Below are 13369 nucleotides of genomic sequence, written 5' to 3'. Positions count from 1 at the left end.
GCTGCAAAGAGGGTGAGAAGGGGCCTGGGAGGGCCACTGAGGTGTGGGACTGAGGCAGGAGTTGGATGGAAGTTTGACTGGTTGTGGAAGTCAGACAGGCTTGGCCAATACCTCCCACTGCCAGCCTATTTTACCCTGAAACTGGTTGAAACTGGGACAGGAGATGCTGCCCCCACTCAAGGCCAAGGAAACAGGCGCAAGGAGGCTGTCTTGGGGGAGCCTCCCTCCCAGAAGAAGGGAGACTCTGAGCATCCCTTGGGAGGGGAACTTTTTGCAGTCTAGAGAGTAGCACAGCCTGGCTGCCTGGAAAGACAGAGCAACCAGTCCCCTCCAGAGTGAACTAAGGCCAGGCAGTTAAAAAAAGAGTTTTGTTTGCTCCAAAGGGCATTTCAGGAGCAAGAGAATGACCAGAGAGTTGGGGTGACTGGTCTGGGCAGGCTTGGCATATGCTGGGGCCCTGCCCTGCATGTCCAGGATCTTGGTCCTTACACCCACACCTAGCTGGGTGGGCAGGCAGGGGTGTCCCATCGATGCCTCCAGCACACTGGATGAGGCAACAGGGCAGTTGTGCAAGTGAGGTTTGACCTGTCAGATTAGATACTTGCAGGGGGTCACCTGATCCCTTGACTCTTTCTATATGTGGGCATTGGGGGGGGGGACTTGGCAGTCCAGTGAGCTGGCTTTGCATCAAGGTCCTGTTGCGGGTTCGCTGCATTTGGGGAAAGAAGAGCAAACGCAGGGCTTTGCCAAGAGGGCAGCTATGGCCACTCCCTGGGACTGAGCTTGCAGACACGTCAGGAGGCTGGACTTCACATAGGGACCCTCTCCGGGACAGGAAGGGGCAAGCCTGGTGATCAAGTAAGGCTGGGAATCTTGGTGTTCAGCACAGTTGAGGGTTAGGCTGCCAGTTTTCTTCCCCAGAGCTGTTCCTCCGCTTGCTCTCAATGCACAGGTGGTGACTCTGCCTCCAGGACCAGGGTTCAAGGAGGCGGTGGGGGAGGGACCATCTGGCCTTCTCCACGCTCAGGGGCTCCACTTTCACATGTGAGGCAAAGTGTGGCAGGCTTCAGAAGACACTCCAGCCCCCCTCAAAACCCTAATCCATTCCCGACTTTGTGTTTCAGTGTCTGTGTGAACGGGGTCTGGAACTGCACAGATAAGAGCTGCCCCCAGGCCATCTGCCCCAGAGGGCTGATCTATGCCTTTCGCTCCTGCCTGCGCACCTGCGAGAGTCCTGAGGGTGCCCCCAGCTGTACTGGCCTTTCCTCTGGCTGCGTCTGCCCTCCTGGCACTGTCCTCCTGGTGAGTTCCTCCCTGGCACTACTTGCCTGGCACTACCTGGCTACCTGCACCCCCACTTTTACCCTTACCCCCTTTGCGTTCCTCCCACCCCCTGGTTGCCCCCCAGCTCAGGAAAGGCAAGTGCTCACTGTATTTTGTTCTCCCAGCTGAGCAATGGTGTAGCTGGAGGGGCTGCAATTGCAGTGGGCTGCAGACTGCCTGGGGAACAGTTTGGCCACCCGCCCATGCAATTGCCCACCCCCACGACTGCCTCATGCCTCTTGCAAAAAATGTCAAGAAAAATAGCACTCTTTGCAAGAGGGGCAGCAGGGATCACTGTGGCCACTTGCTACCCTTGCTCTGGGGCTTGGGGGGCAACCTGGGGGCTTGGGGGAAAGCGGGTGGGGCTGGGGATGCAATAAGAGGCAGATTTTTTTTATTTTTCAACTTTTTAAAAAAGCCATGGGTGTGACATCACACCTGGAAGTAATGCCACTTCCAAGTGTGGGGGCATCATTTTTTACTTTGCCTTGGGCTCCAAGGTAGTTAGCTGCCCCACTGGGGCTGAGCACCTGCACCCAGGGAAGCGGAGTTGCAACTCAGTAGGGTCGGGTGACAACAGCTGCTGCCTTGGACTCACCCCGCCTGGTCACCCTGCTTTCTTGGTGGCAAGCTTGGCACCCTGCAGAACAGGAGCGTTGCCCAGTCCCCGCCTTCTGGGTGCTCCTCTCTGCAGGTGCACCACCCTGCCTGCTGAAACCCCTGCTCCAGATGATCCCCTACTTGGGCTCCCCCCTGCACTCAGGCGACCCTGGCAAGGGGCAGTCAGGGGCTTCCTCCCATGCGGCGTCTCCCTTTTCCAGGACGAGCACTGTGTGCCCCCGGAGGAGTGCCCCTGCCACCACCAGGGCCGGCTCTACCAGCCCAACGACACCATCGCCAGGGACTGCAACACCTGGTAAGAGGGCTGCCCCAGCCATGGTGGGGGCGTGTGTGGCTGGGGGGAGCTGGCATCCACCTTCCCCCCCCCCCACATGTGCACACACAGTTTGGCTCTGATGTGCAAGCCATGTAACTTGGGCTGAGTTGGATTGGAGCCACTCTGGCTCTCAGCAGTCACTGCAAAGGAGAAGGCAGAAGCAGGACACGGTGGCTGGTCTGTGGCCCCTCACGAGGGAGGTGGTGTGCCTGCCTTCCCCATGTGCTTGCTCACATGCACCCTCTTCCCAGCTTGATCCATTTCTCCCTGTTTGCCCCAGTAGGGTTCCCTGCTCTGACTCTCATGCTGCCAAGATTTACCACCAGGCTCCTGATCATGTGAACAATGCCCTGGCGCACTGTCAGCAAAAGCTGCAGTCTCCCAGCCTCAGGGCGCAATCCTAACCCCCTTTCCAGCACCAACATAAAGGCAAGGCAGCTCTGAGGCAAGGGAACAAACATTCCCTTACTTTGAGGATGTCAGAGATAATGGGCAAAACACAGAGATAGCAGAAGCGCAAACCGGCAGCTGCAGCGTGTGGTGCTCAGAGCACAGGGAAGAACGCCAAAAAAAGGAGGCAAGACCCAGAGAAGTACCAGCACCAGAGTCTATTTACAGGCAGTATTTACAAGTAGAAGGCAGTTCCAGAAATCAGCAGGCAGAGGCAGCCCAGCAAACAGTCCAAATAGTCAGCAAATCGGGTATCAGTCCAGCAGAGATTCATGCAGCAACTCACTCCTACAACTCACACAGTGGAGTGTGCTTGTTGGACATTTATACTCCTGTCAGCCAATGGGAAAGGCCATGACCTCATCCCTAAGGAATGTCATTGCATCATCCTGGGTGGGGATTGCATTAGCTTTTCCCATCTCTCCTTGTTCTGTGCAGTGACTCAGCACTTTGCTCTGTTTGGCCCTTGCCCCAATGTCTGACAGGTATGCTTACATTTGCTTACACACAGCAGTGGTCTGGTAGGCCTGCCTTATCCAGCCACCAAATTGCCTTACTGTATGGGGCACATACTGTAACAGAGGAGGCCTCCACGAGTGCCACCCAACTGCAGGATGCAGCACACACCCCATTGGCATAGCTATGCCAGTGCTGGAAAGATGGTTAGGATTTAGGCCTGTATGAACTGGGCCAATTTGGACACCATCTCACCCATCCTCTAATGTAAAAAGCATCCCTCGTTTCATGTACTCTGCCTAGGGCATGTGCGCTTTCTGGGGCCAGCACAAGACCAGCAGCCCATGGCAGGGGATGTGCCAGCCTTCTGTCTGGGAGGCACTGAGAGCTCTTGGCCCTTCCTGTTATGTTCTTGCAGCGTTTGCCAAAGCCGTCACTGGGTGTGCACCCACCACCACTGCGCTGGGACCTGCATTGCCACCGGAGACCCCCACTACATCACCTTCGATGGAAGGGCCTACAGCTTCCTCGGGGACTGCGAGTACATCCTGGCCCAGGAGAGCAATGGTGCCTTCACCATCACTGCGGAGAATGTGCCGTGTGGCACAAGTGGCACCACCTGCACCAAATCTGTGTTGGTGCTAATTGGCAACACAGTTGTTCACCTGCTCCGAGGTATGGCAGGCCTGTAGGTGGGGGGGGGATCTTCTACCCACCCCATTAACTCTGTGCCAGCCAGCCTGACGCCCCATCTTCGTCCATGCAGGGAAAGACGTAACTGTCAATGGTGTCTCGGTGCGGCCTCCAAAGACATACAGTGGGAACGGCCTGACCATCGAGAGGGTTGGCCTCCTCCTCATGCTGGTCTCTCATCTGGGTCTTACAGTGCTCTGGGATGGAGGTGAGGCTTGGCCAAAGGCCATGGGTGCTGGCCAGGAAGCATGCTGCCCTCAGTCACACCTGTTTCCCCCAACACACTCTGTGTCTCAGGCTGGCTCTGTCATGCAAGGGAGTCTTTTGTTGCCCACATAATCTCTCCCATTCAGCGTCATGGTGCTGGGGGGATAGAGCTCTGTTCTGTTCCAGAGGGAGGACCAGGTGCAGCTGGCCACCCAGCTGCTGGAGGGTCTTCCAATCTCTTACTGAAGACCAGCAGGAACAGAAATGGCCTGCTGGGATCAGGGGTAAAAACAACCAGTGAATCTACCAGGACCCAGGCCATGCTTTCCTCAGGCTTTTGTTGCAAGGTTGAAGAAAGCCAACTCAAGGAAAACTCGGTACCCAAGGGTGATGGTTTACAGGCTGTTTATTTGAATTGCATATGCAATGGCCCATGGGACTCTTGTCTCAAAGCATGGAGCAGGTTTTGCTGGTGTCCAGAACTCTTATTCAATTCTCGGCTCTTTTTCTGAAAATCTAGACTTCCCATTGGCTGAAGTTCCACATCATAGATGGGGCAAACTCCCAATAGGCTATAGATAACATTAGAAACACCTGATAGGTGTGTTTCAAGTTACAGGTTTCCATAAAAGGTAAAATTAGGCATTTAAACATATTGAATTACAAAGTTTTCGAAGACCAGTAGGGTGCGCTATTACACTATTTACCCAATACTGAACCATATTCACATCATTCATGCCAATTAAAATTGTTTTGACAGGTCTTCTTACTAACATCATTAAAAGAGATGACACAATGTGTTCTGCCTGGTACTTTTATCTTATCTGCATACCTTTCCCCTGTGTTAATGTAAACATTGAACACCTGTAGGGCCTCTCTGCGAAACTAAGGTTTCTTGTCTTTTATTAAAGAGGTTTCTAAAAGTTTTTCTAAAACCAAGCAACTTTGGTCCCTTATGACCTGCTTCTAGTGACTACTGTGTCCCCATATGTGGGTTACAATCTAGGGCAAAGACTATCTTGTCCTAGCTTTTGTCTATATGTTCCTTTTGCTCTAAAGGCATGAAAGTATAGAATATAAAGCTACTAAGTTTCTCCAGTGAATATAGGCAGGCATAGTGAATGTTCTTGCTAAGACGTGTGTATGATTGGGCCCTCAGTCAGCAAAGGCTCTGTGCTCATAATGCAATTCCTGGTGTGCCTGATTCTGCAGCCCAGTCAATGGAGCACCCCTGTAACAGGGCCCCCTGTCTTCTGAAGTTGGGGGCCCTGTCCCAGGTCAATCTTCTGTGACCTTCCTCTGTCCCAGAATTCCAGCATGGCTTGGACTCCTGGACTCTTCAGCTGCTTGAACGATACTATGGTCTGCGGTGACTATGCTGGAGTTCCCTTCACATAGGGAAGGCCACAGACTGCAGCCACAGATTGCCGCCTCCCCCCCCCCCAGTGTTGATGGAAGCAGCAGCTGGCCTGATGCTTGTGGCTCTTGGGGCTTTGGCTTCAGATGTGACGGTTGCCTGTGTTTCCGTCTGACGCTCTTGTCAGCTCTTTGGGGAGGGCAATTTAGGGACGGGGGGCTGAAAGTTCAAAAATAAACGAGACTGAGCTAGCCTCTCTGGGGTGGGAATATGTGCCGTAGCTCCTCATCTTCTCCTTGCCCCTCCAGGTACTCGGGTGTATGTCAAGCTGGACTCCGTATACCGAGGCCGTGTGGCAGGGCTGTGTGGGAACTTTGATGGGGACACAGAAAATGATTTCACCAGCCAGCAAGGCATTGTGGAGCCAACAGCAGCTCTCTTTGGCAATTCCTGGCGTGTCAGTCTGCTCTGCCCCGAAGTCAGCAGCGAGGACTTTGAGCACCCTTGCACGGTATGCTCAGGGCTGCTGCCTGAGTTGAGCGAGTCTTGGCTTCTGCACCTGGTGCACCCCCATCCCTAGGAGCATGGGAGGAAGGGCCACCATAAGAGAGCAGGTTGAAGGAGCTGTGCATCTTGGCTGGAGTTCTTCCAGGCAGCTGTGATTCCAGGCCTTAGGGCAGTGTGGGGTATTGGTGCCCACATCTGGTTCCCCACTGGCTGTGCTGTCCTGAGCACAGTGGTTTACTCAGGGGCAAGAGGCTGGCTGTCCCTAGAACACATCCTGTGTGGATGGGTAGTGGACACAGTGGCCCAAAGGAAGTTATGCCCCACATAGCACAGAACGAGTGGAGAGGCTGGGGGAGGGTCTCAAATGCCTGCCCAAGGGCTTCCCTCCCAAACTTCTGGTTGGCTGCTGTCGGACACAGGATGCTGGCCCTTCTAGACTCCTTGTCTTCCCTGGAACACACCAGTTGCTCCACACTCCCTGGCAGCAGCTTTTCCAGGCCTTCCTGGCCTCTGCTGCCTGCTGTCTTTTCACCAGAGATGTTGGGAACCATGCCCACCCTATGAGGGGGGCTGCTGACACAGGCATGGTGGGGAAGTGACCCCTCTCACCGTCCCCTCTCCTTTCCTCCCAGGTGAACTCACACCGTGTGACGTGGGCTCGGAAGCGCTGCGGGGTCCTCCTGCAGGCCCTCTTTGCCCCCTGCCACGAGGAGCTACCCTGCCAACAGTTCTACGAGTGGTGTGTCTTTGATGCCTGTGGGTAAGTCACTACGGGGTGGGCAGGAAGGGTGGGGGAGGGACTGGGGTTCCAGGGCAAGGAGGAAAGGCTTCTGCTGGTCAGTGGTACTGTGGATTTGCTGTTATCTGTCATGGCCTGTTTTGGAAAGACAGGATAGGATGTAAATATTGATAGCCAGCAAATGATGATGTCCTTTTAATAGTTGCCTGACTGAGGGAAGTTGGGCAGGGGGAGCTTGTCCTGCTGCCCTGGCTGCAACATCCTGTTTCACGCCAGCAGCAAAGATCCGGAAGCAGCTCTTGGCACATGGTTCTCGAAGTGCAGATCTTGCATCCAAGCACGTGGCAGTCTGGGTGGGCAACAGCCTGCCTCCACATCTGAAGCCACCGAGTGGCCGGCTACCCAGTAGCCACCCTGGGTCCCTTTTTGGGAGAAGGGCGGGATAAAAATAAAGTTTTATTATTATTATTATTACTTGCCCAGACACCATAACTCAGTGATTTTCAACCTTTTTCATCTCAAGGCACACTGGCAAAGCACTAAAATGGTAAAGGCACACCCTACGTTTTTGAGGCACTGTGCTGCTGGTGGGGGGCTCACATCCCCCAATGGCCCTACTAATAAATGACTCTATCCCAAATTCCCACAGCACACCTGGAGACCATTTGCGGCACACCAATGTGCCACAACACAGTGGTTGAAAATGGCTGCTATAACTGGTTGCCAGAATCCAGAGTTTGTGCTTTTCAGCCTGAACTGGGCCCAAAGTCCTTCCTTCCAGTTCCAGATGGAGGCATTGCTTGTACTCTGAGAAAGAGCAAACTCCACCTGGGGTTTCAGCCCAGTCAGGAAAATGGTGGTGGGCACCACTCCTACCTGGTCTCTGGCAGTCCTGGATGAGGAGAGAAAACATGTCTTCACACGCCAAACTCCACAATTCCTTCCTGCCCCCAGTGGGCCCCCTAGAAGCCTTGGAAAAGGAATTGCTCCACAGTGCAGTTCTTGGTTCCCAGGAGTGACCCCTGAATGGCTGCACTGCGTGTTCTGTGATCCTTCCACTGGCTGACGTGGCCTCTGTCCCTTCAGGATAAAGCGGATAGAGAGATGCTCTTTACACTCTCACATAACACCAGAACCAGGGGACATCCACTAAAATTGAGTGTTGGGAGAGTTAGGGTAGACAAAAGAAAATATTTCTTTACTCAGCGTGTGGTCAGTCTGTGGAACTCCTTGCCGCAGGATGTGGTGACGGCATCTGGCCTGGGCACCTTTAAAAGGGGATTGGACAAGTTTCTGGAGGAAAAATCCATTAAGGGTTACAACCATGATGTGTATGTGCAACCTCCTGATTTTAGAAATGGGCTATGTATCAGAATGCCAGATTCAGGGGAGGGCACCAGGATGCAGGTTTCTTGTTATCTGGTGTGCTCCCTGGGGCATTTGGTGGGCTGCTGTGAGATGCAGGAAGCTGGACTAGATGGGCCGTTGGCCTGATCCAGTGGGGATGTTCTTATGTTCTTATGTTCCCATGCCCAGGTGCGACTCTGGCGGGGACTGCGAGTGCCTATGCACAGCCATTGCCACCTATGCCGAGGAGTGCAGTCAGCGGGGAGTGTCTATACGCTGGAGGAGCCAGGAGCTCTGCCGTAAGTCATGCGAGGAGAAGGGCCTTAAGAGGAAGAGAAGCTGCAGAGGGGAAAGCCCCCCCATAGCTTCCTGGGCACCTTCCTTTTCCAGGACCCTTTTTAAGCCCAAGGCTGTCCTAGATGAGGCCCCAGGCAGTGCCAAGGAGATATGTTTCACACAAGGGGTCAAGGAGGCAGAACTGAGCAGGACTGAGCCTCCTCTTGCCTGACTCACCCCACAAGGACCACCACCCCCACTATTCTGAGGTGGAGGGAGCAGAGGTTGCTTCCTGCTGGCTGTCCCCGCCCCCCCCCCCCAGCTGCCAGCCCCTTGTGTCCTCATTTGCAAAGGGCGGCTTGCCTCACTGCCCTGTGTTCCAGGCTCCCGCCTGCCAGGTTCCATGGAACTGAACAGATCTCTCTGCCAGGCAGTCCTTTGCTAACCACCCCTCTGTTTCAGCACCAGGCAACCAATGAGAAAGGCAGGCCACAAAATAGTGCTGAGTTAATGCTTTTGTGTAGTATCATTTCACACATTTCAAAATTTACTCCCTCCTGAGAAAAGGCCCAGACCAAGCATGCAGAAGCTCATATGGGAATGAGCACGTCCTGTGTCACAAGTGAACATGAGATGCAAAACCCACATGTCTTTCCCTATCCATGAAGTTTTCTGCCACAGTACACCCAAATGCCGTCTCCTTGTGCCACAGAACAGCCCGGTGCTTCTTGGCCATTTTTCCACCTGTTAATCTGTGAGTTGGGAGCTTTCCATGTGGGTTTGCGAATGTACATTGCAAACCCATGTGGCTCTAGATACCTGGGTGTTGCACTCTGGAGGGCTGCCAGTTGGGCTCATGGCTCTGTTTTCCCATGAACCAGCTGCCTGTTTGGTCTGGGCCCAATACTGGCTGCTTGGCTGCCCTGGAGCCTCCCAGAAAGTGTCCCAGCTGCGTCTTCAGTGCCTTAGAACTTTGAGCTCCTCAACTAGAGTTGTGTGAGAAAAAAAGGGATCCCCCAACCTTCCGCTTTTATGTTGCCCCACAAAATGGTGGGTCAGCAGTGCAGTGCTTTGCTACTCCTGCCAAGGCAAGACTGGCTGCATCAGGAAGAGGTTACTCTGTGCCTCCTCCGCTGGTGTGCTGCTTTTGCTTGAGTGATTCCTTCCAGGGATGCTACTGCAGCTCCCTTTCAGAGACCCTGCAGACCAGACCTCCTGCCTGCCCCCAGCACTCTGGCCTCCCTAGCAGCCCTTCCCTCAGACCTCCCCTCCTCTCTGGCCTCCTCAGCCCTGCAGTGTGATCACGGGCTGGAGTATGACCCCTGCGGCCCTGCCTGCCCCCAGACCTGCCAGAACTTCGGCTTGGAGCCCGCAGAGCATTGCAATGGCGTTTCGTGCGTGGAGGGCTGCTTCTGCCCCGAGGGGAAGGTGCTGCATGGTAAGAGAGCTGGGTGCAAGAGGGGTGGCGTAGCATGATCGGATTGGTGGGGAGGAGAGCCCCAGTCTTCCAGAGAGCCTGCAAAGGGCCCTTTGGCATGGATTGGTCTAGGTCAGAAGAGGGGGATTTGTCAAAGCAGAAGAAGACTAGAATTAAAATATCGGGGGGGGGGGGAGGGCTAAAGAACCATCCGGCCACTTGGAGGGCACTTTTGTGACTCTTGTTTCTACAGTTTAACTTCAGACCCCCCTTGCCATAAGAAATGGCGCCTTATTGTCCTCATGGGAAATTAGGGACTTGGCTGAGCCAGTGGTCCAGGGCCTGAGCACAGGAAGGGAACCCAGTGATGATCCCCAGTCTGGCTGGCTGGAAGCTGAAGGTCTGGCTGGCAAGGCAGCAGAGGAGACTTTGCAGGGCAGCTGTGCTGCCTTCATTGCAGTGTTCCTCACTAGGGGAAGGTGATGTCTGCAGTGTGGGATCCCGGGGTGTGTGCCTTTGGCTCCTGTTCCTTTCTTTTCCTTGCCAGATGACCACTGCATTGACCCCTCCGAGTGCCCCTGCTACTGGGAGGGTGCGTTGTTCCCACTGGGTGCTCTGGTGATACAGGAGTGCAGGAACTGGTAAGTTCATGAGGGTGGGGGTGGCATTTCCTGCAGTGGGAGGGATCACCTTCCCACTCAACTGTATGCATTCCTTTGGCAATGGGCCACTCCACCCCCCACCCACCAAAGTAATAGGGGTACAGAGAGGAGGACAAGGAGAGGAACCCTTGCACAGGCTGGTTCCTGTGCCCCTCCCCCAAATCATATACATTGAAAATCACACCTGGTAAGTGGTCCACAGGCCAAAGATCCACATCCCTGCATTTTTCTCCATCATGGGGGGGGGGGGCTGCTGCAGGGGATGAATTTTCAGCAGAAAAGCCACCAGAGGGTTAAAGAATCCTCCCTCCCACTCTGCCCCATCCTGCCACACGCACATAGCCCTGGCCAGACTTCTCCCTGCCACAAGGAGTTGAGTGGCAAAAGCCCCTGAAGTAATGCATAGCCGTCCTGTTCAGGATGTGAAATAGGCACTCTGTTACCCTGCAGATGCCTGATCTTGTCTGATCTTGGAAGCTAAGCAGGGTCAGGCCTGGTTAGTACTTGGCTGGGAGACCGCCTGGGAATACTGGGTGCTGTAGGCTTCTACCATAGTCTTTCGAGACTGAAGGTTGCCAACCACTCCAGGATGTGAATGAGGATGTTTTGGGAGGGATGGCAAATAGACACCTGCCACGTCCCTCTGGTTAGCTGCCAACACAGCCGGCCTCCTTGCTTGCCGCATGCTCTGCGTGGAATCACCCCAGTGCACTTCTTTAAAAGAGTCTGTGGAGGGGGAAGCTGGAGAAGGGAGAGGCAGGTTTGGGGGGGGGTAGGAGCAGCGTGGAGGGCAGCACTGTTGGGCCATCTCAGGCAGCCCCCAGTAGCTTCAGCCAGCTCTGCAGAAAGGAGTGGCCTGGTCCTGCCTCAACCCCCAGCTCACCATGACTGATGCTTCTTGGGGCTCAGCATCCAACTTGATGCCACATGACAGGCCCCTGCATGGGAACACAGGCCTCTCTGGTGGTGGTCTGGCCTGGGCCCTCCCTCTGACATGCATTCCTCTCACAGCTCCTGTGAAGCAGGCCTGTGGCAGTGCACTGCCCCCCCGGAGCCTTGCGCCACTCCAGCGCGCTGTGCTGAGGCCGAGTTTGCCTGCCGCCTGGGTGGACGCTGCGTGCCTAGTGCATGGGTGTGTGACAACGAGGACGACTGTGGGGACGGCTCAGATGAGTTTTGTGCCTTGAGCTGTGCCCCACACCAGTACCAGTGTGCCAGTGGACAGTGTGTGCCGTGGGGGTACCGCTGTGACGGCACTGCAGACTGCTTGGACCACTCAGACGAGAGGGCGTGCACCACACCGGCCTGCACCTCGCAGGAGTACCGCTGTGCCAATGGGCGGTGCATCCCCCACGAGCATGTCTGCAATGGAGACCTGGACTGTGGATTTGCAGATCACTCTGATGAGGCGGGTGAGTGCAGGACATGGGCAGACAGAAGCCAGGCAGCAACTGCTGAGGGTGGCAGTGGGGGAGGGGCGCTGGGGACTAGCAGCTTCTCTGGGGCAAGCGGCTGTTTGGTGAGCTGAGAATAGAGATGCCTGTGGTGGGGGAGTGACAGTGGAGGAGGGGCACAAAATCTCCCCAGTTACCCTGGTTTACACACACAGTCACCCACAGTCCATCCAGAGGTAGAGGCGTCCCAGCTGCTTTGCAGATGTCATCTGCTAGAAGTCTCTGGGACACAGCTAGCCCTCAGAGCAATGCCATTCCCTGGCCTCTCCTGCCAGTTGCCAACTCAGAGACAAAGGAGGGGGAGGGGGGCTGCCCCTTGAGGAGGAGAGAGGCTGAGGCACTGGCCCACCTCCACCTCTCTTGCCCCTCCCAGAATGCTGGCCAACTGAAATAGAGGGCAGACCACAAAACGAGGGGCCATAGCTTAGTCTGAGTAAGGCCAAGTGACGACTGTGCGAGGATTCCCGGGGTGCCTGGATGCCTACCGATGTTTCCCTACCCAGGAGTTTGAGTCTAAATTTGCCCATCTGTGAGCAGCACACGGAGAATGTGCGTGTCTTCCATCCCACCATGTAGGCTGTGGCCCAGCCTGTGGGCCGCACGAGTTCCGATGCGCCGTAGGGCACTGTCTGCCATACCTCCACCGCTGCGACGGGCACGACGACTGCGGAGACTTCAGTGACGAGCACGACTGTGTGTGTTCTGCTGGGGAGTTCCAGTGCCCCGACGGTCAGTGCCTTCCCCCAGCCCTGGTTTGCAACAACCAGCAGGATTGTCTGGTGGGCAGCGATGAGGCCTTTTGCCCAGGTGAGAACAGGAACAGGATCCTGGGGGTGGGGGCAGGTTCCTGTGTGACGCTGTGGCAGCGACTGCATCTGCCGCCTCCTTGCAGGCCAAGTGACATGCGCCCCAGGGCAGCTGCCATGTCCTGACGGTGTCTGTGTGAGCAGCACACGACTATGTGATGGTGTACAGGACTGTGCTAACGGGGCTGACGAGGACCCAGCTCAGTGCCTCCTGGTCATGCCTCTGGGTGCCACCATATCATCAAGACCGCCTGTGACTCACCAGCCACCTGCCAACCGGACTCTGGGTAAGAGGATAACCAGGAACACATAGCTCCTCCTCTCCCCCCCCAGTACACAGCTATCAACAGGGTGGCCACAAAGGCCCTGTGCTGGTGTAAATGGCTTCAGAACCAAATCCACACAATCTCATGCGTGGGGACTCTGTGGCCACATTTCATAGACAGCTATCAATTTATGCAGGGATTGCGTTCCCTGAAATCTGTGCATACATTGAAAATACATTAATTAAAAAGATTTTCCCCCTAGGAATCAATGACATTTCCCTGGGTCAGAGGGAGAAGTCATTGACCTTTCACGCTGGTGCCTTCTGCTTGCCGGAGATGGCAGGAGGTGGGAGGAGGAGGCTCCTGGAGTGACTAGCTGCAGTGGCGCGCAGTGGATGTGGTGGATCAAAAGGGGGGCAATTCTGCCCTGTACGCGGTGGGCAGACCTTCCCAGAGGACTCCAGTGGTTGTC

General features: G+C 55.2%; 1 protein-coding gene across 1 annotated transcript in view; it reads left to right on the top strand.

The window, feature by feature from the left end:
* LOC136651248 (SCO-spondin-like) overlaps nucleotides 1-13369 on the top strand; it is a 116474-nt gene that overhangs the window by 19410 nt on the left and 83695 nt on the right. Inside the window, exons 19-30 of the mRNA XM_066627474.1 lie at nucleotides 1125-1302; nucleotides 2145-2239; nucleotides 3585-3841; nucleotides 3933-4067; nucleotides 5732-5934; nucleotides 6563-6690; nucleotides 8206-8315; nucleotides 9581-9730; nucleotides 10257-10350; nucleotides 11383-11783; nucleotides 12402-12632; nucleotides 12718-12918. Of these exons, the coding sequence (XP_066483571.1) occupies nucleotides 1125-1302; nucleotides 2145-2239; nucleotides 3585-3841; nucleotides 3933-4067; nucleotides 5732-5934; nucleotides 6563-6690; nucleotides 8206-8315; nucleotides 9581-9730; nucleotides 10257-10350; nucleotides 11383-11783; nucleotides 12402-12632; nucleotides 12718-12918 (2183 nt within the window). The remainder of the gene's footprint in view (nucleotides 1-1124; nucleotides 1303-2144; nucleotides 2240-3584; nucleotides 3842-3932; nucleotides 4068-5731; nucleotides 5935-6562; nucleotides 6691-8205; nucleotides 8316-9580; nucleotides 9731-10256; nucleotides 10351-11382; nucleotides 11784-12401; nucleotides 12633-12717; nucleotides 12919-13369) is intronic.

This window comes from Tiliqua scincoides, chromosome 5, assembly GCF_035046505.1.
Source record: "Tiliqua scincoides isolate rTilSci1 chromosome 5, rTilSci1.hap2, whole genome shotgun sequence".
NCBI classification, from domain to species: domain Eukaryota; kingdom Metazoa; phylum Chordata; class Lepidosauria; order Squamata; family Scincidae; genus Tiliqua; species Tiliqua scincoides.
Note: the sequence above shows the minus strand (reverse complement) of the source record. Positions and strands in the feature narration are given on the sequence as shown.